At 37.6% G+C, this 27,690-nt stretch overlaps 2 protein-coding genes across 5 annotated transcripts in view; both read right to left on the bottom strand.

The window, feature by feature from the left end:
* The window catches only part of CYFIP1 (cytoplasmic FMR1 interacting protein 1), an 87,155-nt gene extending 86,885 nt beyond the window's left edge, over positions 1-270 (bottom strand). The window contains exon 1 of the mRNA XM_075134675.1: positions 220-270. The gene's annotated coding sequence lies outside the window, so the exon portion shown is untranslated. The remainder of the gene's footprint in view (positions 1-219) is intronic.
* TUBGCP5 (tubulin gamma complex component 5) lies at positions 220-27,114 on the bottom strand. 4 transcript variants are annotated; one of them, XR_012670557.1, is made up of 25 exons: positions 26,847-27,114; positions 22,835-22,888; positions 22,648-22,756; positions 20,462-20,558; positions 19,751-19,861; positions 19,114-19,193; positions 18,486-18,621; positions 17,343-17,460; positions 15,825-15,914; positions 15,183-15,276; positions 14,633-14,879; positions 14,242-14,444; positions 13,375-13,490; positions 11,764-12,032; positions 10,570-10,768; positions 8,952-9,140; positions 7,826-8,008; positions 7,374-7,458; positions 7,150-7,270; positions 5,991-6,169; positions 5,074-5,199; positions 4,392-4,480; positions 1,801-1,901; positions 573-688; positions 220-276 (listed from the first exon to the last, which is right to left on the bottom strand). XR_012670557.1 is itself a non-coding variant. In XM_075134724.1 (24 exons), exons 1-23 carry the CDS (start codon positions 27,005-27,007, stop codon positions 610-612), a joined length of 3,135 nt encoding a protein of 1,044 aa, XP_074990825.1. In that variant the 5' UTR covers positions 27,008-27,114; the 3' UTR covers positions 220-276; positions 573-609. The 4 variants fall into 4 exon arrangements, 3 of the variants coding, with proteins under 3 accessions (XP_074990825.1, XP_074990813.1, XP_074990832.1); XM_075134724.1 differs by lacking the exon at positions 1,801-1,901; XM_075134712.1 differs by lacking the exon at positions 220-276 and having other exon boundaries at positions 464-688.
* Between the last annotated feature and the right edge of the window lie 576 nt (positions 27,115-27,690).

The following is a 27,690-nucleotide window of genomic DNA, read 5'->3' as shown; positions in this document are numbered from 1 at the left end:
CTAAAATTAGTACGCATTTGATCATTTAACATAAAAAATATTGCTATTTTATGGTCTGCAATAATCCATTTTGGTAAGTTAATCTTGTATTTTTTACGTTAGCTTATTGTAACAGTCATAACTGTTCCCAAACAGTTCTTAAGAACCATTAAGCAAAAAAGATGAATGCTTCTTAGCCTTTTTTCAAAGGAAAAAAGGCTAAAAATTAACTCAACCAACCTTTTGAATAACAAGAATTGAGTCACCCCACTCCACAGTGCCCTGTGACCTATTCAGCTGCAAAATTAATGGAAAAAGTAAATCAGCAATTATTCATAATTAAACAAAAATAAATCCCTTTTGCAGCATGAAATACATTTTATGTATTTTCAAGTAAGACTGTTTACACAGGATGAATTTTACACTGTACATGTTTTTTGATGTTGAAGCATATGCATACAGAGAAAAATACTGCCATAACCAATACACTTAAATACCTGTATATTATTTACATTTTAAAATATTTTACACAGCTCCAAACCATCAGCATTATTTAGTTATACACATTTCAAACTTGAGTGTAAAATGCTTACAGTTTTTAACAGGGGGATTTCAACATAAATGCTGCTTTCAGTTCTTTATTAATTCAATGGACTCAGGTGTTAACTTTGTTCCATGCCAGCCATCAGTGACAAAGCTAAAGATTCCACTGCAAACCAAACCATAAAAAAGTAGTTAGTATTTGCATTTGCAGCAGTCGCAAATATTTATTGCAATATTCAATTCTGTAGTTTAAAAGGAAGATACCAGTTTATTTTTTAAATTGTAACATTTCAGGATTTAAGACGGTAAGACGTTTAATGAATCTCTGACAGTTTAGATCATATTTCACCACTTTCATCATTAGTTTTCCATTAGTTATTTCAGACGGTAAGAACTGGTAAGAAATTAGCTCCTTTGTTTGAAATACTAACTGCTGTACACACAAAAAAATGAATAAAGGTTGTGGGGGGGTTATATGCAGTAAGCCATTCTCACTGACAGTTCTTGCAGACAAGCTCTTGTAGACTAAGTAGCAGTGATGTCAGATACTACCTCTTTTAGAATCATAGAATCATTTAGGTTGGAAAAGACCTTTAAGATCATCAAGTCCAACCACTAACCTAGCACTACCAAGGCCACCACTAAACCATGTCCGTAAGCACCACATCTACACATAGTGTAGAAACCTGTTAGAACACGCATCTACATCCCAGCTAACCCCATTCAGCAGTTACCCCCCTAACTCAAACTGGCACCGATTTGCAATTTAAACTAGTATCAGGCTGCAAGTAGAAGCACAGACATGTGGTCTTCTGCTGTTTCTGCTACTGAGGAAGTAACTTCCAACAGATGGGCAGAGCCAAGAGCTTGGTGCAGTTGCAGCTGAGGCACCATAATACTAAAATTTTATCTGTTCAAGATATATCACAGCTGTCATCCAACAACAACAAAAAGAATGCTCTTCTATGCCCTCCAGAACTTAGTTTCATTCGTTTAGAAAACTGCTTGTCACTTGCTTGGCTACATCAGCATCCCCTCGTCAAGAAAACAGGTAAACTGAAGATAGCTGTCATAAAAAAAGCATGGCACGAACACTCTAAAAAATAATAAAGTTAACTTATTAAGAAGTAAGGCTTCATGACCCTTTGTGAATACCTCACAAAATGATATTCTTTAAGATGTACTGACAAACATTAAACCAGATTAAAACGTAAATACATTCCTAGTAAAGCTTGTGTCCCTGTAAGTGCAGGTATGTGAAAAGCCTTATGTACTTACAGTGAGGAAAAGAGCCTCGACAGACAGCTTTGTTGAGAACAGTTACAAGAAACATGTGACAGTTTTTAAAATCAGATTCCATCTTCTCTATGGATTCCATCCTACGAAACAGTGTAACAGAGGAATGCTTAACAGACTAGCCACTATGTTATCTTCAAAATATGACCAAAACTTCACAGTAAATGACAAAAGTACTCTTTGTCTAGCATTCTGGCTTGAACTTAGAATATTTCAGTTATGCCTGTATACACTACTTCTAGAAAACAAAGGCAATTTTGACAGGAGCATCTGAGCACTATCAAATGGCATTAATAATTTCCTCATCATCTTAGAAATCTCTGCAATGACTAGGAGGAACTGTGTGGTTCCAACTGACAGCTATTATTCCTACACAGCTTTGTATTTCAAGACAGTATTCCTGGTCCCTATTGCTTCAGAGCTCCTTGGGGTAAATCTACACTGCCAAATAAAACAGGGACACTCACACTGCTTTACTATCAGCAAACTCTTGAATTCCACTTTGGACTAGCGGTCCAAAGCAGTCTTGAATTCCACTAGCTAGCGGTCACCAGAGGCGGGAGAAGATGTAGTTCACAATAGTCACTCCTTTCCTTTTTCCCCTTTCCCAAGAAGATACGGATGACAATACATCAGCTATGACTTTTTCCTGCCACATCCAAGAGCAAGCAACCACAGGCCCCAAGTTTCAGTCTTTATCAACAGCCTTCACAAATTATTTCTGACACTTCGAAGCAGAAAAGCACTCCAAATCCAGCAACTTCCTAATGCCACAAGACAGCAGGATCCAAGTTCTAGGTAGCATCTATGCCAAAGAGAATTAGTCCTGAAAAATATGGATGTGAGCCAGTCCACATCAGCTGGCCTCAGGGCCATAGATCAACCCTTGAGTGTTAGACATAGCCTTGGAGACTTGCCCACTATCATTCATCCTTCAAGCAACTGGGAGAGGCGTGGCTGGAGAGCAGTCCTGCAGAAAAGGATCTGGGGGTGCTGGTCGACAGCAGGCTCAATATGAGTCAGCAGTGTGCCCTGGCAGTCAAGAGGGCAAACCGCATCCTGGGGTGCATCCAACACAGCATAACCAGCCGGTGAAGAGAGGTGATTATCCCCCTGTATTCAGCGCTGGTGCGGCCTCACCTCGAGCACTGGGTGCAGTTCTGGGCCCCACAATTTAAGAAGGATGTGAAGGTCCTTGAATGCATCCAGAGGAGGGCAACAAAGCTGGTGAAAGGGCTGGAAGGCATGTCCTGTGAGGAGCGGCTAAGGACCTTGGGTTTGTCTAGTTTGGAGAGAAGGAGGCTGAGGGGTGACCTCACTGCTCTCTGCAGCTTCCTGAGGAGGGGACGTGGAGAAGGAGGTGCTGATCTCTTCTCCCTGGGACTCAGTGACAGGACGTGTGGGAATGGCTCAAAGCTGCATCGGGGCAGTTTCAGACTTGACATTAGGAAGCATTTCCTTACCGAGAGGATGGTCAAACACTGGAACAGGCTTCCTAGGGAGGTGGTTGATGCCCCAAGCCTGTCAGTGTTTAGGAGGCATTTGGACAATGCCCTTAATAATACGCTTTAACTTTTGGTCAGCCCTGAAGTGGTCAGGCAGTTGGACTGGATATCATTGTAGGTCCCTTCCAACTGAACTATTCTATGCCAAAAAAACCATATCTTATTTTTAATCTTGTGTAAGGGATGGCTTAGAGAAGAGCAACTGATTCACAGACCAACACATTAATCTTATCTTGGAAATTACAGGTGGGTTTCTAACTTAAATCATGGCACAGAAGGAAGCACACATCCTTTCTAAAAATCCGAACTATGACACCCATCTCAGGTTGTCTCCACAGAAAAGGTATTATAGGAAAGGATTGACCAAAAATAACTTCAGATTTTACCAATAATACAAAATCTGAGCATTTGAACTAATGGAATCAAACATTCTGCATGAAAATCTTGACTCCAAAGTCAATGGCAGAACTTTCATTGACTTCAACAGCTTCACATTTTTACCACAAATTTTTTACAAAGGCTTTATAATTTAGACAGTCCCGATTAGAAAAATAAGGAGGTTTAGAGATTAGATTTAGATGATTTTTTCTTTAAAGAAAAACAAAAAATTATTGCCTTCTAGAATGAAGGCCAAACTAAATAATCCCACTTTTCATAAACCAATTAATGAATGTCAGCATTTAGTGCCTACAATTTTAAAACATCGCCAGGAAATATGATCATAAACCAAACCTGTAAAACTCTCATTTTACCGTTACGAACAAACATGAAGGAAAAGAAAACCCTCTTTGTTGCTATGCTCTACAATCTTTTCAAACACTTAGAAGTTATATATTGGCCACCTTTTTAATTAGAAAATACTGAACATACACTGACACAAGTGCATGAAACTTGTTAAGTTCTATCTAATATAAATTTCACTTTTGCTAAGAAATAGCAATTAGCCTCTGGTATCTGCTGTTAAACACTGAGCAAAGACCTGTTATTTCACACAAAAAAAAGTATCTCGAAATCATGTTCTGAGCTGTGAAATTATGACCATGTAGAATTTCAGGTATTTATACTTACTTCCAAGCCCCCAAACCAGCCTGCCAACGGTCTGCAAACATCAGTACTAAATTTAACACTTTCATTATAGCTTCTTTCACAAAGCTCACCTAACATAATAATTAAAACAAAAGGAATAACAGTCAGAAATTCATTATTAAGCATAATCATTTTCATCATTAAGCTGCAATACAAAGGCGTTCCTATGCCATTTAATCTGATCTGTAAAAACCATTTCCTAAGTACAATGTGATTCTTCCAAATTTAAGACGTGTTTTGTATTTGCTCTCTAGTTTATTTCATGGCTGTCTATTTCGATGCATTTACTATGCACAGACAGTATCTGGGACCAAAGGCTACAATCCTATCCAGGTACCTCCATTTCCTGCCATGCCAGTATGTATAATCCTTATTACATTACCAAGCCTCAGTTAGTTCAAATCCTCCCACCTCTCAAACAAATGAGTCATGTAAAACCCAATATAAAAAATTTAATTTTATCTTCTCTCCTTGATAGAATTGAGTCGAGACTTGCAAGGGAAACTGGATCTCAATGTTAACTCTGGAAAAGCTACCATTTCCCCAAGAGTACCTATATATTGCTTAGTATGTATGACCTGCAAAATAGAAGCATAATTAGTACTAAACTACTTCCTTGTCCTGCTAAACTCAATACATCAAATATGCCAATTTTTTTACCCACCTTTTCTCTCAGTAGGCAGCGATCATGGATTGTAGATAGATATCTGTAATGAATCTTTATCAATTGATCTAAATCTTTGGCTTCTTCCACCTGATGCTGAAACTCCAAGCCTGTACTGTGAAGAATCTTAAAAAGAAGACCGTAGTTATTAAATTCCATGTTGCGCACAAGTGCTTATTATTCCCTTCCAATACTTTCTTTTTTTTTTTTTTTTTTTAAGAGCCTAGAATTGCCTGATTCATTCACTCTTCCCTCTCGAATTTTAGGCTCACCCTCCAAATTACCATCAATAGCAAAATACCATCAATAGCAAAAAATTTAAGCTCTTCTCATAACTGAACAATGACATTCCTCATATAAATAGGAATATTGCCATTGCACAAGGGCAGACAGACTATTCCCGGAGGAGCTCATTTGGAGTATATTAATTTTATTAAAGGCAAAAAAAGGCAATAGTAGAGCAAACATGATTCTACAGGCATTGCCTTTATATTTTAAGTTATGTATACAATTTCAGACCTGTGTACTAGAGGTTTTTGAGAAGGATCCATTTAATTAAAATGTCTGTAGTAACACTTTTATAAGCATAATACTCTTAAGAGAGTAACAGCTTACAGAAACCTATTTTTACATTACTCTGGTTCAGTCATCTACATCTGAGAGAAACAGTCAGAAAGAACTAGTAATATCCAAAGATCAATCATATTCATGTAGAATTTTTAAATCAGTAATTCTAAAAATGCTTTAGAACTGCCAAGTTAAAACTGAAACATGTTTAGCTCAAAATCATTTTGCAGAAAGGACATCAGACAAAGATTTTGCTTTTTATTTTTGTTTTTTATGTTTTAAAGGAAAACTAATACTGCACCTCCAGTTACATGTTCTTAATATAAATGAAATTGTAATATAAGACAAACCCTAGTCATTATGTAGTTGTGCAGGCTGTTAACAAAATGCATAAGTTTCACTCTTAGGAGGAACATTCGATGTATTTGTTGTTTTATACTTTCTGTTTGTGGTCCAAACAGAGGAAGCGTTCCTTGTTCTAATAAAGCTCCTTCCTTAACCTGTGGGTTTTCTGCAGCACAGACTAGTTCTAAAAAGAAAAGGCAAGAGTATTATATTGAAGTGCTTATGAAGACAAACTGTAGCTAAAATGTTACTTAAAACTGAAATTTGTTATTTCTTATTATTCTGCACACAATACTGATGTAGGATTTTTCTTGCAATTCAGATGTGTTATTAAAATATAGCAACAATATTCTGAATAGTTTGACGGTATATGTACAATGCAATTTGATAAATACTAGAATAGGAAATGCTATTTAAGAGCTAAAGATTATGTGAAAGGATTAAAAAAAATCTACATTAAAAATAAATGTATATACTATGTCCACAAAGGGGAACAGACTTAAGCACAAAGCTATACCCATAAAGTTTAAACAACAGAAAACCACATGCTTTTAGGAAGAGAATTATTTAACTGATATACAAAACACAGATGAACCCATCAAATTTCTTATTTATTTTTCTAGGACATAAAGTGTGTATCCACTTTATATGCGACAGGAAGAGTATAAACATTATCCTGGTGCAGGACACACTAAGACATCTCTTTCTACAATCCCCAAATATTTAAATTGCAGTTTAGAGTATGTACTCCCAACTAGCTAGCTTACTGTTTCAATCTCAAATAGAGTATTTTTTTCATCTTGTTTTCTTAATTTGTTTGCAAGGTATTGCTCATAAAAACTTGGACTACACATAAAGCAAAACATTAGGGTATGGTAGACAGACCTTCTTTCAACAGCAAGGTCTGAAGAATGAAGTAAGAAGTTGCCAATATAACTAACTAGACCTGAATCAAAGAGACAAAGGGAATGCATGAATAGCGTTGTCTCTGAGGCTGAAAAGAAGTGAAAAACATGCCCTGCTTAATATATCTAATTTGCGAAGCTAATAGAGATTAATATTTTATAGAATGAATCAAAATTCTAACTGCAGAAAGCAGCAGTTTTTAGTCTTTAGACCACAGAACAAGTTTTTAGAGTATCTTTCATTGAAGAAGTTTCTTACCATCAAATCGTAAAACATCTAGGCTATACTTAGCCCACTTTATTTGCAGTAAGAGCAGAAAAACTTGATTGTAAATTTTTTGGCACTCTAAGCTTATAACTATATCCACAGGCCAAGGAACCTAAGAAGAGGAGAGGATAATCAAGACAGAAAATGTAAGTCACTTTAATACAACATTTAAAATCTGTTCTAGAATAAGAACTACAGCAATATTAACTCACTACCTTGTAACTCAATGTCAAACCATCTAAGGTGTGGACAGGGAGTTTCTTCTTTGCTGTATCAACACTTTCAAATGATATAGACAACCTATGCAAGGAAACAAGTGATTTAATTGGTGATAATATGTTTTAAATTAGTGATTAGTTTCATTAATTTTCAAATGATATAGACAACCTATGCAAGGAAACAAGTGATTTAATTGGTGATAATATGTTTTAAATTAGTGGTTAGTTTCATTAATTTTTTTTTATTTCTTATTGCTAAATACCAACTGTCTGATATAATCTGGGGGACTTGGGTAGAAGAGAAGACAACAGCTCAAAACTTCATTAAAACAGATTCTTTTAATGAGTACGCAATAATTCGTATTGCACTATGCAAGTTAAGTACATTAGTATAGGTAAGTGTGAAAGAAATATAACTAAACTATAATTTGAAGGATTTTGCATTTTACCTTGCACTGTCCTCTGGATAGCGTTGCCCAACCGCTTCTTGAAGTTGAACATTTAAGAAAGCAACATTCTGCCAAGTTTCCTTTTCTCTAATTTTGTCAAAAATAGATGTATAGAAGTCATACATGGTATCTCCAGCTTCAAGTAAGAAAAAGTTTCTCATTGCCTGCAAATATTCTACAAGCCTAAACAGGAACAAACATAAAACATTTCCTCAGTCTTAATCACACAAGTGAAATCAAACACAACTGTTACAGAAACAAAAATCATAAAAACTCTTCACTACAAGAACTCAGTATTGAACACAAACTTAATGAAGTCCACAGTAAACCCTTTGCTTAACCCTCAGATAGCCTTCACATACGTTCAAATAAAACAAAATAACCAAGCCATTTTTTCCTGTAAGCTTGAACAGCCCCACTAACTTCAACGGAAGTGCTCATGGTATTCAGCTATCTTACAGGCTAGGCAATTCTCAGAAATAGCTTAGAGTTTGGAAATCCCATCCCTCTCCCTAAACAGAACTTAGGGAAGGAGACGCAATTTCAGGGAGAGTTCTGTCTAAGAAGAGACGTTAATGTGGAGCCCCAGAGAATTATGATACAGATTTTCCTTTTCTGATAAAGTAGGAAGAATAGTACCGCTACAACTCTCACAAGAACCGTGATTATAAATACATTAAATATTTCAGACAGATTAAAAGTATGACAACTTACGACCACCTGAAAGGTAAAAGGAATAGGCCATTTTACTCTAACTAATATAAAAATACCGCATAATATTCTTTTGACTCCTATACGTTTTACAGTAGCATAACTGAATCTCATATTAAATATACTCTAGCTTCCTAAAATTTGTCTTCCAGTTTCAAATAACAACACTATTAAAAGTACCGTTTGAAACAATTTCCCGATTGGACATCCACTGAAGACAAGTGATAGCTCTGCTGTTGATTTAAGCTAGACCACGTTTTCACCCAGGATTCTACCATGTTAGATCCCCCTTTATGATTTTATTGTTGATTATCAAATTAGAGTAGAAACATAACATAAAATTTCTGCTTTCAGTGTATGGCATACTACTGGTAATCAAAAAAAAAGTTAAGGAAAACCAAATCTACTTTCTTACCTATAATCCTTCTTTAAAGTTTGCATTAGATTACCACAGCATTCCAAATATTGCTTGTCTATGTGCGGATAAAGGCAAGACCTCAATGTCAGTTCAAAAGTCTGGCAGGTCACAGATTCTGAGGATCTATCCACACAAACATCTCCACCAGTAAACTTCTCGTGAAAGTCATTCTGTTCCAAATATAATCTTCAAAATAAAACAAACTACTTAGGGAAGAAGGTTCATAATTCATACAATATATAAACCAAAAATGTCATACCTTCAAAGATTTTAATCAAAATTGGATCCTCTGCTCTAAAATATGTTGTACAGAAATAATAAAAGCTGTTTCATAACTATAGTACATATCAAGCCTATTAAGTGATCCTTCATATTAGTTTTGTAGACCAGGCATAAGAATATCAAAAAGGGATGGCATACTATAATCACATAATTGCTCAAGGAATAACTCTGAAAAACAACATCAAGTTCAAACACTACACAGTTTAATAAACAAACCCATTATTATAGGAACTTTTAAAACTATATTGTGCATATAGGGCAGACAGATGAACTTCCCAGGAAAGAAAAATAAAATTAAAGAAACAAAGTAAAAATTTGAACAACAACAACGGCAAAACGCAACAACAACAAAACAACAAACCAAAAAACAAACAAACAGAAAACCCACCACACACACAGAGAATTGGTTTGAGGCACCTTGAATACGGAGTCCCTGTATATTATCTGTAATATTACATCATGGGAAGAGAGTATCTGCAGTCTACACTTGGTAAGTTTAATTATTTTGTCACAGAAAGAATCAAATTATTATAATAATTTGTAAAAAGCTACTCGCTAGCTGAATCCATCGTAAGAGGAAGCCCAGCTCATACCAGCTATTACCTTGATGGACCGGATGAGTCAGACATTGAATTAATCTATCAATTTTGACAAATAGAATAGTCCCAACAAACAAGGGAAGCAATAGAGTCTTATCTACTATTAATTATGATTTCTTTAAAACAAATTCCTCCTAGGACTGAAATGAGAACATGTAAATCGGCAACTAGTAGTTAGGAAAAACATAAATAGCTATTTTCTTATTTGTAATCACAAAATAAGTAAGATTTTCAGAGTTTGTCTTTCCTGTTGATTTCCTCTATATGACTTCCCTCATTATGAAGAATAAGGAATTTTTACACAATTAACATGAATTTTGGAAGACTTTTAAAGTTAAATTATTTAAGCACAGCAAAACTGAAGCTGCATTCTTCAAATACACTTGGTGCAAATCAAAGACATTGTGTACAAATTCCAAGCAAACACATTTAAAAGTTTAGATTTTACAACAGCATTCACTATTAAAACACTTACTTGCTAAAAGCCTGTTATAATAAAAGACTACTCCCATTTTCTAAGCTAACAGATGTGAATAGCAGATTCTTCACTGATTTTAATTGTTTTTCTTTAACTATGCCCAAGGGTAGTGTTTATTTAGCTTCTGTCACTGACTGTTGGTGCTCCTCTTTATTCTGCACTTGCTTGTTTTCAGTAGCAATAAAAATTTGGTCTACCAAATGTCACCAGGCAGAACATTTCTCTCAACAACACAGCAGGAAGATCATTCATTTACCTCGCAAAATTAATAGCCAGCAGTGGGTCATGGACATCATCCAGTTCCAAGTGTCTTTCTGCTATAGACTGCATCTTTATCAGGCTCTGCTTTGTGGCCTGCTGTTCTGTAATAATATCTGGAACAGACTCTTCCCCATGCCGCAGGCGAGACTGCACTGATTCCAAGAACAGTGTATACAAACTCTTTCGTTCAGCATCTAAACTGGGCAACACATTCCATGGTAAGATTTTGTTCTAAGAGAAAACATCATCTGAACTAAAAGAAGAACTCCATAGTCCGACGTTTACTTGCTAACTTTTAACATATTAAATTTAGGCCACTATTCAGGAAAAACCTCAAATATATATTTAAATAAGTATTGCTAAAACGGTAGGACTAGTCCAATGCTTAAGGTCAGGCATATGTTCAAATGGATTGCTGAATGGGTGTCTGAAATATGAAATATTTCTGAGACTGTTAGAGAACCTCCTCCTTCACGTGCAAAGGCAGTTACTTCTTAGCACCTGAAACAACTCTTCAGTATTCACTAGAACAGATTATATTCTCATACCAAAGGGGGAAATAAACCTAGAGAGTCTCCAAAATAATTTAACTATCTCTACTTCAAAACATCAAGAATCAGCAAAACCAAAAAATGTATTTTGTTTCCTCAAAAAAAAAAAAAAAGAAAAAAAAAGTCAACATCGGTTACACTGTTGTACTATGCTTTACAACCATTCAAGATAAATATCCTAAATATCCAAATATCTTTCATCTAATTATTAGTAAGCTTTTTAAAAAAAAAAAAAACAAAAAAGTTCCAGATGCTATTTCAGAATTATTCTACCACTGAGTAATGGAAAACAACTATTTATTAAAACAAAACTGCTTTACTATGAGAACATACAAGCTGTTTTCGTTTGTCTCATAACAAAAAAAGTATGTTTTGCAAAAGCACATGAAAACAAGTTTAAGAAAAATTTAAAGCAATAAAAAGCAAAGGGAACACTCAATCTTTATTCACTCTGCTCTTTTCACTTGTTTGCATTGGAAGAGTAAGTGTTTTCAATCAGACCTGAAGTTACCAACTGTGATACTGACACTCATCACGGAGCGTTATATTATTCTAAAACCACGGAAACACTACTACAAAAAATACACCCATGCTGTTAGATACCCTAAGGCATGATAGTCCATGAACTGACATCTCACCTCTTGACGCGGCCTGCTGCGGAGAGCCATCTTTGCATTGAAGATTCTTCAACAGCTGCATGGATTTTCCAGCCATGATGATTTGCTTTAGCACAGGTTTCAGAAAAGAGACCATAGTGTGTTGCCTGCTTGAAGGGGCCTGATCACTGCCAGAACTGGCACTGGCATTATCACTCATCTTCTCTTCATTCTCCGTCTTCTCTGACACACTGTATAATGTGTACGTAGCATACCAAAAATCTCTGTGATTAACTGGAACATTTTTGTTTCTGCGAAGAAATAAAAAGCTGTTGAGTATTTCACTTTTCAAAAGATGAAACTTCGTTACTAGAAGATGCGTATCATCTTTGCTCTATGCTTTGCCTTTCCCTTCGATTAGTCAAGAAGCACTTTCAAAACCGCATAAAATAAGCTTATTCATATCACAAACTATCTAGACACCTCTAGAAAGGATGATAGCTTTAGCAGGATAAAGAATCAGTTCACAGGAGATAAAACAATTGTATAACCAAATAATCCCCCAAAACAAGGCAAATGGAGTAATTATAATTAAATTTGTCCAGGAAGTTAACTATTCTCAGTGGCATTCATCCTTAATAATGGATGATTGACTTGCAGATTTATTTAAAACCCACAAAGAAGCAAATATTACTGGGAAAGCTGAAAAATTCTAGAGTAGGTAAAACTCAATTCTTAGTTCACTTTGCTTTTTTGTGTTGTTTACATCAGATACACAGTCTGGGCTTTGAAGTCAAATGGAAAACAACCTAAATTAGATAATTAAAATGAAGCACAAATACAAGTAAAAGTTGAAATCACCCCCATTGGTAGCACTGAAAACACAACTACAGAACCACAGAAAGAAAAGTCAAGTAGGACATAATAAGGATGTTAAAGATCTCAGCTACTAAGGATTTATTACAATAGTACTAGAGCTGTTCTCTGACTTCATGCTCACCTTGACCTGCCCTAACAGACAGAGGTTCAATTAAGTTTGGCAGATGGGGGAAATGGATCTGTAATTACAAGCCAAAATTCTAATTTCTATATTCACTTTCCACTTCAAGCTGTCAAAAAAGGGACCAGCAAAATGTAGCGTACAAACAGAAGAGAAATTAACAGCTCAAATAATATTCAGGATATATGAATGTAATTCGAGACACCATATTAACTTGTACTACAAGTTAGAAGCAATGAGTATTTTAATTCTAAATAGCATTTGATTTATAACAACTATAGATTAGTAGAAGAATTAAAAAGTAAATTTTGTAATTTTTGCAAACATCTTGGTTTTGAAAAATGGTTAATTGCTTTTAAAAAAGTCAACATGTTCAGAGTCGGACTGCCGATTATTTATTATAGATGGAAAAAATAAAACAATTGATTTCTATTCCAGAACAATACCTGGTAGGACTCCGTATCTAATGCAATTTCCCTAACGGGAAGTTTGAGACAAGTTATAAAAGTATGATTAAGAAATTAATTCTACTTAAGTAAAATAACAAACATGAAAACCTACTTTTATTGTCACCCTTTACTTCCTAGGTTCTACAGCAGGTTTTGTATTCATACTTGCACAGTATTATGCGTGTCCAGTATCAGCAACCCTACCTCTGAATGATAAATTCCTTTGCAGGATCAAACAAATTACCATGGACTATCCACTCATCCACTGTTTGTAAGTATGGCCTCACAGTTTCAACCCAGAGAGAGAACAGAAGAGATACCTGAATTTAAAGGGGGGAAAAAAAAAAAAAAGTGGCTGAATGTTTTTATACTAAGCATTAGAAGCAATACAGCAAAGCCTAACCTCTTAATTGTGCAATTATAGTTTATCAGATATACATAACTACACTTAAGGATTTTTAAAGATAAAACGTTAAACTAAAAATTACAGATTTAGTAGTTTTAATGGAAGCCCACATTGTGCATGCTTCCTCTTGCTACTTTTGACATCACAGTTAGACCAAACAGCAGTTTTGTTTTTTTTTCACTCTAACATCTCTTAAACAGTAAGGAACAGTCATAAAACATTCTGTGGTTTTATAACGTAGAAAACAGGAAAACAAAAGGACATAATGACATCTACTATATTTTCAGTAGTATAATCAACAAGTTACTGTAAAAATCCAAACTCCTACATTTCAGCATTAACTGAATTATGCAGCTGTAGAAATAGAAGGAGGGAAAGCTATTCCAAAGCTCCCTCCTTCATAAACAGCTTCCTGGCCTCTGATTCCCCACAGTTCCTCCCCTCAGTCCTAAAAACACACTGCTGCTGATCTCCTCATAAATCTGATTTCGTCCAGGTTGAGTGAACTCATGTCAGAAAACAGTAATGCATTACGGCTATCAAATTTGTCCTCAATTCTCAGTAGCTGAAGGCTAGTGTACTCCATCACCATAAAGAAATTTAAGTTACTAAATTTTCTAGTGTGTAGTGTCTCATTCTATCAAGGAAGAAATGATTTCCCCTACCGTTTGCTCAGATGCTTCTCCAACACTGTCATATTCAAGAATAGCTTTGTAGAGAGTATTAAGCAGATGAGATGCTCGTACAACATTTCTAGTGTCAGGTGGCACTTCCGCTACTCCTGTGCTGAAAACTTTGTGAAGTACCTTCAACTGTGCCAGTCGGGGAGACAACTTATCTATTACTATTGAAAGTGTGATTGTTTTATCTGGAAAAAAACCCCAAAGATGTATAAAGGTAACATCCAACAGAAAATCAGATTTTGTCAGTGTTATTAATGAGGTTTTAAAATGCAGCATGGCATCTTTCACAGTTCCAAAATATATCTGCATAATGTTTTTCACGTAAAAATTTCCTTGTGTGCCCCCCTCTTGTAAAATTTCCCTTGCACCGTACCTTTGTTGATAATGCATTTTTCGATTTCAGTAAGTTCTTCTTTAAAGCTAATGAAATATTTATACAAGGCCCACATAAAAGCTTGGTAGGTTCTGAACGGGGCTTCGGTAGTTTTCTTTGGAGTGGAAACTGTTCCATGCATTATGCTTTCTGGGCTGTGACCCATCACTTCATCAATAAACTTCTGTAGTCTAAACACAACTTGACCATATGCCGCTATCTGCTCCAATACAGATCTCAGGCAATTCTAGAAAAAAAAATACTTTTTAGAATCATGTAATAAAAATCTGTATTTTATAAAGCTTAAAAATTAAATCACAAGATATTTCTATTAATAAAAATATAATAAAATTCTGTCACCTCTATCGCTTCATCACATTCTCAGATATGGGAACAGCCCATTCAGTTTTATTAAGTCAGACGTTCTTAATTTAGTCAAAACACAATTGTGGAAATATGATTTTTCCAACAAGCACTTTAATTTCCTATTCCCCAAAATTACATCTTCCTAATGACAGATACATTCAGCTGAGATTCAGAAACAACTTACATGGGTTAAATGAGTTACAATAATATCATTCCGCACAGCCACTTTTCCGTCATTCAGCTGAAATATAAAAAGCTTTTTCACTCCTGAAAGTAGCCTTGAAAAGAAACAGAGAGAGTAGTAATTTTCCCCCCTTAATGGGCTCATAATTATGTAATTAATAAAAGAATTAGCTCTCCCTTGCCTGAAAGCTTCTTTTCAAATAAAAGGGGACCACAGATCAACTACGATGCTATTGGTACTGTAAGTTGTTGCTAGAACAAGAACAATAAAACACTGGCATCAAGCAAACATCTTCTAAAGTTCCTTTCCAGTTGAGATAATTTCCAGCTGTAGGATGACTCAAACCTACTTTCTAAAATTGGACACACTATTAAAAAGCCATAGGGGCAGGATAAGAACAAGTTGGTTCTTCTTAACAGTTAGACTTGAAGAATCAACGCCTACAAAAAGTAGTAAGCTGTTTTCTTCTTTGTGAATCTGAATGGTTAACACACATAAGCAGCATCTTTATTGTCAGCAATGGTGCAAGCTAAAAGCTCAGTAATAATTCTTTCTTCAGACACAACTTCGAAGATAAATCTCTCATTTCCTTGAGAGAAATACTAAAAGTTAAAATGCAAGCTTTTTTCATGTTGCTCTTACCAAAGAGTTTCCCGTATAACCTGAGTTTCAGTGACCAGTGTTCTCTCTTCTGGCACATATAAAGGATCACTGGCGTACAAGTGGTGGTCCCTTAGAAAAAAAGGAAATGAAAACACTTTAATGGCTGAAATAACCTGAAAGAAGTAACCTGAATAAGCTGAATCACCTGAAAGTAAGAATGAAGCGATAATCTTAAGGCTCATTTTTCTTCTAATTGTATCTGAGTAGATTCAGTGTTCATGGGGGTATTTTAAGTATATAAACAAAAGCAGTTTGTTTTCACATTAAGCAAAATACTATGGAAAGCATTCAAATATTGTGTAGTCATACATAGCAAGACAAGCAATTAAGTAGCAAATACCTGAATTACTGAATCAGGGCTGGTTTCAGTTTTGTGGTTTGTTGGGGTTTTTTAAAATTCTTGATCCTTGATTATTTTATTATTTCACATTCAATGGTGTGAATTATAGAGTTACTTTCTGTTAAAAATACTAAGCTAAAAAGCAAAATATCAACTTCCGTAACCTGTATAAGAAAATTCACACTTTAGTCCAGAAGTTTACTTAAAAAATGGAAACTTCCACAGCCACGTAAGAACTTTCCCTTATGACCCTGTGTTACACAATTCTTTGCAAACATCCACAGTATTTTTAATATTTTATCAAAGTATAGAATGATTATTCGCATTTGTAGTATTTTGACTTATTAATATCATCAGTGGCAAAATTTATGTAATCATGTTCAAAATTCAAAAATCCAAATTAAGTAATACTGCTTATCTATCATACATATATATAACATACATCTGCTAACAACACTGCCACAGAAACAGCGTTGCTTTATTTATGTTACTGATTTCCTAATATTCACTGTAAATTTTCATTCATAACTAGCTAGATAACCAACCCACACTAAAATAAATTTAACTCCTTGATTAAGAAATTTATTACATTAAGGAACCAAAGACAAATCTAATGATCTGTATTACTGCAATACTGATACATCAGAATTTGGGACAGAGGGAAGAATCAGGCTTTTTTTTTTTTTTTTAGTTGAACTTCCTTCTCATTTTCTTTTCAAAACCACAGTGGATCACGATGATATACTGCTTTATGCTCCTTCCCCAAAGAAAACCTGTGTTTAAGACTAACTTTGTAAGGGAGGCACCAAAAACAAACAAAAAGTTAAGCTTTAGGGAACTCCTCATTTTCAGGACCACTTATAACCCACCTGTATTAGCTCCTCAGAGACCTTCGTAAACGTCAACCCAAACCAAATTCAACAATAAGATTTGCTTCTTTGAAAAAGAAAAACCTTCTCTCTGACATGTCAAATGTAATGAAAAGGAAAATAGTCTATTAAAACAAAAACCAGCTCGTTTGTTCATCTTATTAATTTGTACCCTTTTAACTCTGTTTTTAACTAAATCAGTAATAACTACACTATCTTTATGCTTCCACAGCAAAGATGTGATTATTTAGCATTATATGCCAGTAAGGAATATGCAAGTTTTCTTACCAGACTGCAGCTAGGTTGGAATGCAAGTGCAAACTATGTGAAAAGCGAGGAGCTCTTCCTGTCCAGTACTGAGGAACTACATGCTGCTCCAGCCAGCTGCGGGCATCAGGTTCACCAACTGTGAAAACACGTGACACTCAGTGAGGTATTTTTATTTATTTCAGGAAATGCTTATAAAACACAGGAAAGTTATTAATAAGTCTATCTGCTCAGCTGCAGAATCACTGATCTTTTCAAATAAGTTACAAGTATTCACCTTACTGCACTCATATATACGATACCATTGTGCACAAATTAATTTACATAGAAATGCCTCATCTCCTAAAAGCTGCAAAAGTCCTAAAAAATAAACTTGGAGATTTATGCAGTTTCCAATTTTTCCTCGGAAAATTTGCTTCTGTCTTGGGCAATTCTCAAATGATACATACAAAACCAAGCTAACTTAAAAAATAAACTGCCAATATCACCAGCTTTGTCACTATATTCCTTTTTACTATGCATTTAGTACATCACCTAAAAACGTTTTTTTCTTAAATGTGATTATCAAGAAAACTTCACCTAATCACTGTTAGATAGCTACTGCTTATACAACGTGTGAATATTATGCAGTTGTCTTAAACAAGGTACCCTGTATCCCGCAATAGTCTATGCAAAAATATACAGCTACAGTTAATACTCCCTGAAGCTATTCAAGAGTAAGCCACTAGTGTTTTAATTACATAAAACTATTTTTTTCAAAAATGCTTCATACCCAGAACTGAGTCAACTGTTTCTGTTGTCAACCAAATTTTGTTTCAGCATTCTGATACTTAATAATAAAAATTTACATTATATCCATACAACTACATGCTACATTTACTGTATAAGTTTTCATTGCTATATTGGAATATCCATGTATAGGTCCACAGAAATAAACACAATTCTTCTCTATTAGCAACAACAGAAATCAGATCAAACCTTCCATATTGTTTCTTTACTGTTAAAAATAAAAAAAAAGCAGCAGTGAACAATAAGCTGCACCTTAAAACTACAATTATAGGTCTAAAACACAATACCTCAGTAAAGAATAATAAGTAAAGCCGCATTAGCTTGCTAAATTTGAGTATGTATGACTGTATCAGAAGAATTATAGCTTAGTCTAACCTTTCCAGGAAACATTAGGTACTGTTTTCTTATTTGGATCTTGGTCTTCTAAAGGTGTCCTGTCTACTTGAATACCCGAGTCCTCCCTGCTCAAAGGCTGAGTGTCCTCCTCCTCTTCACTTTCTCCAGACCAATCCTATTAAGTGCAACAAAACCCAGTACGCTTCAGTACAACATGGCAGACAGATCTATATTCACTTCCTATTCAAGCCAATTATTCTCTCCGTTCTTCCACTATCAAGTAAATTCAGGACACTAAGACTAACATAACTGTCTACCAGAGACTGGTTTAAGTTATACATAACATTAATAACCGGACAAATGAGAGAACTGCAAAAGATCACAGAACTACAGCAAGTTCTGATTAGGAGCAGGCAGAGGTCAGCAGAAGGAGCCAGTTTAGCTGCAGGACTAAGTCAAAACATGGTGAAAATCAAAAGCATTTGTATTACTGTTACTCTGCTTGGGTCTGCGTGTATTTCATGGTATTAAGTAAGAAGCAATGTATTTGGGAATCCTGTGAGAATCAACATGCAAAGCATACAAACTAGGACAACTCAACCAGGTCTCTAGAATGCTTCAAACCGGTTTACACAGTTTGGTTTTTTCACCTTAAGAAATTACTTACTAGTGTATCTACGCCTGGGCCAAAGAAAATTTCTTCTCCTTCCATCAGATACTTTCCCCAATCAAATTCTTCTTCCTTTTCTAAAAGAAGTACAAATATAAAAATAGTATCATGTAACTCTGACTTTCTTTTCCTCTAAAAACATTTCCAAAGTTAAAATTACCTTGTTACTCTAAATCTAAAACAAAAGGCATTCCCTTCCACTTAAGGTTACACCACTGTTCCTTTAACAAGGTTATACACTTTCAACATGACATGTAAATTGTGACGTATCGACCATGTATATTCCGTATTTATAATTCTCAATTTTGTTGCTTATACAGTCAAAATATGCAACATAGCACACCATCAGCACATTTATCTGCATTATGTTACACTACCCTATACCTCAATCCTGGAAAAACATGCAAGAAAGCAACATATCACTTATTGTGACTAGTCCCATTTAGCTCAGTGGAAACATTCTAAATGTATAATTTACATATGCACAAGGATCCCGGACTGCAAACAACATAAAGCCAGAACTGTCTTACTCTCCAAAAAAAGACACCACATATCCATGATGTGATGTGTAATACTTTAAAAATAACAATCACACTTAAAATATATTATATCTTAAACATGAAGCTTACTCAACTGTAATTAGTGTTGTTTGAGATAACCTCTTCATATTCACATTCCTGGAATGGGCTGAAAGTGCATTCAAAACACCGCCGAGGGAATGTGCAGAGATCATTCAAAAAGGAATCTTAAGATGCAAGATTTTCTTTAGGTTAGTCTGAAATATTCTTCTTTCAGTCTATGACACAACACTGTAAACAAATGGGGGATGGTATCCACTCAAACTTAAGCACAAGCCTCATTTTTAGGCACTGAGTGAAACAGTCCTACTTTAGAAAGGAGGGAGCTGGGACCTCCCTTTGGAAACCTTCAAAGGTATCTCCATTTCCCTGACTACATAGGGAACATAGGAATTTACATCACCAAAGCTGTTTCAACAGACCTCCTATCGAGGGGCAAGACAGAGGCTGAGGATAGAAACCCGTTGTCTGTCTTAGAGCATGTAAGCACTGCTGAACTGGTGGAGAACATTAGTAAGTGATAGCGGTACAAGTCAAAAAGAGCTCCCGAGGTACTTTGGTGGCTGGAAAACTCATTTAGGCGATGTAACATGAATGGGGTAGGAAAGATTTGCAGGCTATTTTAAATGCATAAATCATAAAAAGACAATCAATAAAGCACCTTGAAGTGAAAGAGATAATAAAATGGAGAGGAAAAATGTCCTTCTTATCAATTGCATTAACGGACTGTATCTTTCATTAGCAATATAAACATCTTGTAAACTTACCCACTTCTTTGACTCTTGCTTTTTCCACATAGGTGGTGTTGGATGGAGAATCAGACAAACACAACAGAAGAGACAGTATGGAATAGTGTGTATCTGTCTTTAAAACACATTAAAAAAAGGTAAGTCAGTAAGTGGTCTAAAAGATTTTGGTTAGGAACAAATTCCTGCTATTACCTGCAGGAATGCTCCCCATTAGTTCCCATTCCCCAATCCTGAATTACAAAAATAACATCTGCAACATGATATTGAATGTTATCATTCTCTTTTGCCTATAATTAGCCAATCAATATACAAATATTTCAAAAGTAGCCACAGCCTAAGCTGCCTCTTATTGAGCTGATAATCAGAGAATATGGAAAAGAGTACTTCACTGAAGTACTGTGAAGGTAAGAAGTCACCAGAGGACAAGGGATAATGGACAGCTACATTAACATGGATGAGGCAGAAGGACACAGGTAACAGTCCTGCAGGAAACCAAGTCTGAGGTTCCCTTATTTGCGTGGCTGATTATTTCAAACAGGGGCTAAAATCAAGTTAGCTAAAACACTTTGCTAAAATTGCTACATTTTTATATCCTGTTCATATTATCTTCCCTTATCTGAAAATCTACAAAAAGCATTAAGGATGCATCTTTAACTCCATATTGCACTAATGCAGTTGTGAAACAGAGGCCTTCAATCAGATTAGAATACTGTGCCAACACTGGTATGCTGCACAGATTTGTGTTACAGTCTATTCCCTAATATCTGCTTACAGCACAACCATTTCATACTAAAGAAAGATTTTTCTTCGGTCTAATTCTAACTTTCCAAAGTTCTTCAGCAGACCATTTCATATCTGGACACATGGAGATTCTGCTATCTACATCCTATATACTTTGCCACATACAGACACACACTTAAAAAGCTGTTTCGGAATGAGATCCACTTGTATTTTTAAAAAAAAAAAATCAAATTTCTGATAAAGCAGCATCATAATCATCTAGTATATATGGAATATATTATGTTTCTACCGAACATTACTGACTCTACAAGAGTTTGTCAAAGAACGCCATTGGTCATTGACAGAATCACGTGCGAGCTGGTGTTTCACTTACCCGCCACAAAACTGATAAATACTCAATCTTCCCAGTTACGTGCCACTCCTAAAAACTAAATGCAGTTTAACTTCCCAAATGTGAGATATCATCTACCTCCAGCTATACCCCAGTTGCATTTTCAAAAGGAGAAAGAAAAAAAAAAAGGCTCTTTCAAATGTTACTTGCAACAGTCAAGTATTAAGTGCTTGCTTGGGCTTTTGGTTTGGTTTGTTTGGGCTTTTGTTCGACTCTCAAAACAAACACAACTAAAGGTACTTTTTCAAAAATCTACAGAGTACAGTATAATAACTGAAGATATGTGTAAGCTATTGAGGCTTCCGGGGTTTTGCCCACAAATTAGAGGAAACCTACAACAGTGCGAAGAAAGGTAAATGTCAGTTCAATGAGAAGTAAAATTGGACTACAACTCAGAACACACAGCCCTATTAAAGAATATCATTATATGGAGCACCATCTCTTAAATCACAATAGCATTTCCCAATAGCAGGAACTTTCAGTTTTCAAAGATTAAATTCATTATTAAACTACCACACTGGAAAGAGTCTAAGTGAGACAACTTTTGCCATATCCATCCAGTCCATACACTAAACTGATTTGATACAAAGTGTATCAAAGGTGAAACAAACACATAGTCTCAGTAAGGAAGCTACAGGGCAGGAGCACTCTGTTTGGAATACTAAAATCAAAACATCCAGATGCATTACTTAAGGTAAAAAAATTGGGTGAAGAGTAAGAACAGCTCAGTTCGCCATTGGTTTAGAATAGATGGGAATCTAGATTCATCTAGGTTCTAGCTACAACATTTGTACAATGTTGACCATAAAATATCTGCTCTGCAATGAGAAGATGTCCTTTAAGTCATGAAACTGCGTGTGCTGAAACCCTGACAAGACAATAAACACATTTCTAAAATAGATGAGGAAACTAAAGAATACAGCCCTGCAAATCCATGACTCAGACACCAATTGCAAACCCCACTGCTAAGTCATCTGCAATTTCCAACACAACATTACAACTGACATCCCCATTGTCAGTATAAACACAAGAGTGCTGGAAAAAAAGAACAAGGAAGTTGCAACATGCATACCTTTGTTTCTTCAATACTTGGGAGTGGCGAGTTCAGAAATTTTTCTGTTAGTCTTTTCCAGCTTGCAGCTTTTCCAAGGTCAGAATGAACTATCAATTTTTCATGTATTCTAATAACAAAAATAGTATCAAAAATGCTTCAGAAAAAGTTAACTAATGCATTATTAATCCATAAGCATAAAACTTACCCTTCTATCGTCCTTTCTACTTTGTGACTGTTCACATCAAGAAAACGGTGAAATCTGTATAAGAAATCTGTATTAGAACATGTTTAAAAAGGAAGCTTAAGTAAGGAAGAAAATAAAGCTGATTAACGTATATGAGGACAACATTATTAGTTTAATAATGCATGCTTAATACAGCAACAGCATTAAGCATCCACAAAATTTAATCTCAGTGTCTCTTAGCTCAAGAAGGATTACCTACAATTGACCTTAAAGATGGAAAAATGGAATGCAGGTTACATTTAACCAGCACTTTAAGCTGAATGGAAAACTACTACTGTATCAGCAAACTAAGCAATTAAAGTATGCTGTCATTACATTAAGTGGAGCAAGGAGATCAAGAACTGTATTGTCAAAGGCATCTGTGTCGAACGCACAAGAATTATCTGGGACTTGCATCACAAGCACAGGCAAAACAAACACCCGCATGGGAAGGCCTCTAAACCCAAATGAAGCTCCTTTATAAATACTGAAGGAGAGTGCCTAAAAGAAAAGAGAGCTTAATCAAAAGAAAGAAAGATATACCACCAAAGGTAGCATGTATAGGGACAAAATAAGAACTTGTGAAAGATAAGATGGACTTTGCAGAAGAAATTAGAATATGAATATGGTTCTTCAGTTATATAGAAAGAAAAACCAGGGAACGGGATGTGACAGCAGTGAGCACAAGGTCAAGATACTCTATATGTAGGCCCTCAAAGCCAACCTATTTTGCCTCAGCTTCCAGCAACAACTGTACAGAACACAGGAGTAAAACCTTCATGACCATGGACAGAAATGAAAACTACTGGATCTGAATCAGGAGCAAAAGTTAAGCTAAATAGACTGAATTTGGAAAGACAATCTAAAATCACCTCAATGTCAAAGTAATAAACTAGAAAATAAAACTGGAAGTCAAGTAGCAAGGATTTTTAATAAATCTCACTGGAGGATGAAGACATGCCCATATTAAAGAAAAGAAAAAATTACTCTGTTAACTACAGACCCATTAGTCTGATTTCAGCTATGTGTAAGGCTTTGGAATAAAAGCACGATAAAATGTAACATTAACTAGGTAGCTGACATTTACGTTAAAGAAATACAGCTTATCTCATTATTACAGCACATTAGCTTATATAGGAAATCATTAGTTCGAACGGAAAATGATGGCAAGTACAAGAACTGGAAGATTTAGAAAAACAGACCGGAATGACAACAATAAAAAAAGAATCTGCACTGAGAAGAAAAATTAAGCTGAAGGGAAGTTATTAGTGAACTTCCTTCAGTTTACAGTTACTTAAAGCTTTAATTAATGACCCTAACACACACACGCAAAAAAAGTATCAATTTTTTTAGGCAAGTTGGGAACATCACGAATGGGACTAGTGTGCTGCCTGGAAAGAAACAGATGAATCTGAGAACTACAGCATAGAAACATCATCAAATCTAACAATACAAACCACAAGTTTCACAAACTTGAAACTAAAGAGAGATTCTGCTACAACCTAAGGTTTCATGGTTTGAAAATATTAGTCAATCTCAGGCTGAAGTTCCACGCACATTTCTTACACAACAGTTCTGGCATAAAAACCTTCCTCTTCCCAACCCTCCCTGTGAAAACAGTTTGTTGTCAACTCTGCCTCACCCCCTCTGTTTTCCTGCCCTGTTGTTTTTCAAAAAAACCCAACCCAACAATTCCCCAATCTAAAATAGCACTCAGCTACACAAGCAACTGGGTCACCGAAACAGGGAGAGATGTCACAAGAGGAGTGGAAGACAGGGTGCATTTACCTGGCTCAAGAAACCCTGCTACCATTACCAGTCTGCAGACTCAGAATAACAACTGTTACAAGCAACTATTTTGATGCAACTACAAAACCAATAAACGCAATCCTATGATGCATTACACAAAATATTTCTGGTAAATATAAAGAACTCAGAATCATAGAATCATTAAGATTGGAAAAGACCTCTAAGATCATCAAGTCCAACCATCAACTCAACACCACCATGCCCACTAAACCATGTCCCTAAGGGCCTCATCTACACGTCTTTTAAATACTCCCAGGGTCGGTGACTCAACCACTTCCCTGGGCAGCCTGTTCCAAGGCTTGACCACTCTTTCAGTAACGAAAATTTCTCCTAATGTCCAATCTAAACCTCCCCTGGTGCAACTTGAGGCCATTTTCCCTTGTCCTATCGCTCGTTACTTGGCAGAAGAGACCAACACCCACCTCGCTACAACCTCCTTTCAGGTAGTTGTAGAGCGCGATGAGGTCTCCCCTCAGCCTCCTCTTCTCCAGGCTAAACAACCCCAGTTCCCTCAGCCGCTCCTCATAAGACTTGTGCTCCAGGCCCTTCACCAGCTTCGTTGCCCTCCTCTGGACACGCTCCAGCACCTCCATGTCCTTCTTGTAGTGAGGGGCCCAAAACTGAACACAGTATTCGAGGTGCGGCCTCACCAGTGCCGAGTACAGGGGCACGATCACTTCCCTCCTCCTGCTGGCCACACTATTTCTGATACAGGCCAGGATGCCGTTGGCCTTCTTGGCCACCTGGGCACACTGCCGGCTCATGTTCAGCCGGCTGTCAACCAGCACCCCCAGGTCCTTTTCATCCGGGCAGCTTTCCAGCCACTCTTCCCCAAGCCTCTGGCGTTGCATGGGGTTGTTGTGACCCAAGCGCAGGACCCGGCACTTGGCCTTGTTGAACCTCATACAGTTGGCCTCGGCCCATCGATCCAGCCTGTCCAGGTCCCTCTGCAGAGCCTTCCTACCCTCCAGCAGATCAACACTCCCACCCAACCTGGTGAGGCACAGGGAGACAGCAGGTACAAATACCATATTCCTACATTCCCAAAGTATATAACGAGCCTCCTCAAAATTCAGCACAGAGCTGAACTTGTCAAAACACCGGCTACAGATCAAGCCCAGCTCTCCCACACCTCAGACTCACCTTTGCTGTTGACCAATGGCTATTTGGTTATTAAAATAGTCTTATTTGAGCCTATTAGTAGTTAGAATTCACAGTCTGACTTGAGGCAATGCAGTTATGCTATTGCTCACCCCAAAAAACTGATTTAAACAGCATAAAAAAAATGTAAGTAGCATTGATATTAAATGGATTAGGTACTTGTTGCATGAAGTTAAGCAAGTACCTAAGACTCCGAAGAGGCAGCAGTTGGTGATAGTATGGGAAATTGGAAATAGATCATATAAAAACAGGCAGCAGACACTGAAACAATAACTGTGGTAACTAAAAAAGCAGTGTATAAAACTTTAGTAAGGACATTTTAGATGGCAGTGTAATAGAATTAAAAGGTTACAGATAATATATATATTACAGGCTAATAAAGACCATGTTTATGACAAGCTCAAATAACATCAAACACATTATCTTCTGCAGACTGATAAACTTTCGTATAAGCAGCATAGTATTCTTGGCCAGAAGCTTTACCTCCATCAGATGGAGTTCTCTTTATTTGCTCGTTACATATAACAATTATTTCTTTACTTCCTTCCAACAAACAAAATTTTGGACGGCTGAATGAAGATGTTGAAAGGTACCTTTTTATGGATCAGGAGAAAAGCCCTGAAAGACTGAGATTTAGAGGCGACGGAGTGATAGCCACTGGCCCTCTGACAGGGACTCGCAAACGCCCCCCAGTGCTACCCCTGACACCCTGCTCGGAGGGTACGGCAGGACACGGCCCTGTACCACACCCCAGCAGCCACAAGGCACCCTCCTTGTTTCCAGCCGAGCCGGTGGCAGCGGGTCACACCCCACCGCAGTCCCTCAGCACAGAGGAGGGGGGCCCGGCCCAGTACCGGGTGCCGGCCCAGCGCCGGGGCCTCCTTCCCTCCGCAACGCCCGTGGGCCCCGGCGGGAGCGGGGCGAAGGGACCCGCTGGATCGCCTCCCGCCCCGTGGCTGACGGGCACCGCGGGGCCGTCGCAGCCGCGGAGCTTCTCCCCGGGGCGGGGGTGGCGGGCGCTGACCTGAAGTTGGACCAAGCGAAATTCAGCGCCGTCTGGAACCGGCCGCCGCCCAGCTCCTCCTCAGGCAAGCCGGTCACGCTGCGCACCAGTGCGCGGACGGCCCGGTCCTGCTCCTCCTCGAACCGGCTGCGGCGGCCAGGCGAGGTCAGCGGCACCGCCATGGCCGCAGCGGCGGGGGGGGGGGGGGGGGGGTAGAAAACGGGGCGACACCTCCGGGAGGCGCCACCGAGCCTCCCCTCACCGCCGCCGCCGCGCGGGCGGTCAGCACTTCTCGCGAGATTTCCCTCTCGCTTCTCGCGAGAGCCTCCCCCCCGGGATTTCGCGGGGGGGCACGTGCGCATGCGCGGGGCGCGGACCGTGGGGGAGGGGGACGCCGCCGGTCGCCTCCCCTGCGCGGTGGCGGGGGAGGGGGAGCTGGAGCGGCCGGGCCGGGGGCGTGCGTCGCCTGGGGCCCTCCGGCCCCACTTCTGCAGCATCTTCCTGTGACGGAAATGTCACTTGTCTTCGGAAACGCCCCCATAGAGGCTTGATCATCCGGGATGAGTAATTCGCTATTAGTAGCCGTCCAAGTCAGGGCCTGGGGCTGGCTCTGCGTTGCAGAGTTCGTTTCAGCAAACCAAAACGCAATCCCTGTCTTGAGAGGAGGCTCAGACGTCGCTTAGTTTGGGTAGGACGCTCCGTCGCTCAGAGGTTTTCCCAAGGGCTGCGCGCTCCACGTCGCACCAGCTGCCCTGTGACCCTTTTCAGTCGTACTCATTTAGTACGCGCTACTCCAGAGACTGCAGCAGCGTCTTGCTGAGACCACCCTGCACCAACAGGCCTCACCGCCACCCGGCTCTTCTGA

Source organism: Calonectris borealis, chromosome 1 (genome assembly GCF_964195595.1).
Source record: "Calonectris borealis chromosome 1, bCalBor7.hap1.2, whole genome shotgun sequence".
Taxonomy (NCBI): Eukaryota; Metazoa; Chordata; class Aves; order Procellariiformes; family Procellariidae; genus Calonectris; species Calonectris borealis.
This window is presented reverse-complemented; position numbering and strand designations above follow the sequence as displayed.

Coding starts and splice junctions, on each gene's coding strand:
- TUBGCP5 (XM_075134712.1), bottom strand. CDS start 27,007: ATGGCGGTGCCGCTGACCTCGCCTGGCCGCCGCAGCCGGTTCGAGGAG. Junction 15,915..17,342: donor TCCAACCTAGCTGCAGTCTG/GTAAGAAAACTT, acceptor TTTTTTTCTAAG/GGACCACCACTTGTACGCCA. Junction 689..1,800: donor TCGAGGCTCTTTTCCTCACT/GTAAGTACATAA, acceptor TTTGGTTTGCAG/TGGAATCTTTAGCTTTGTCA.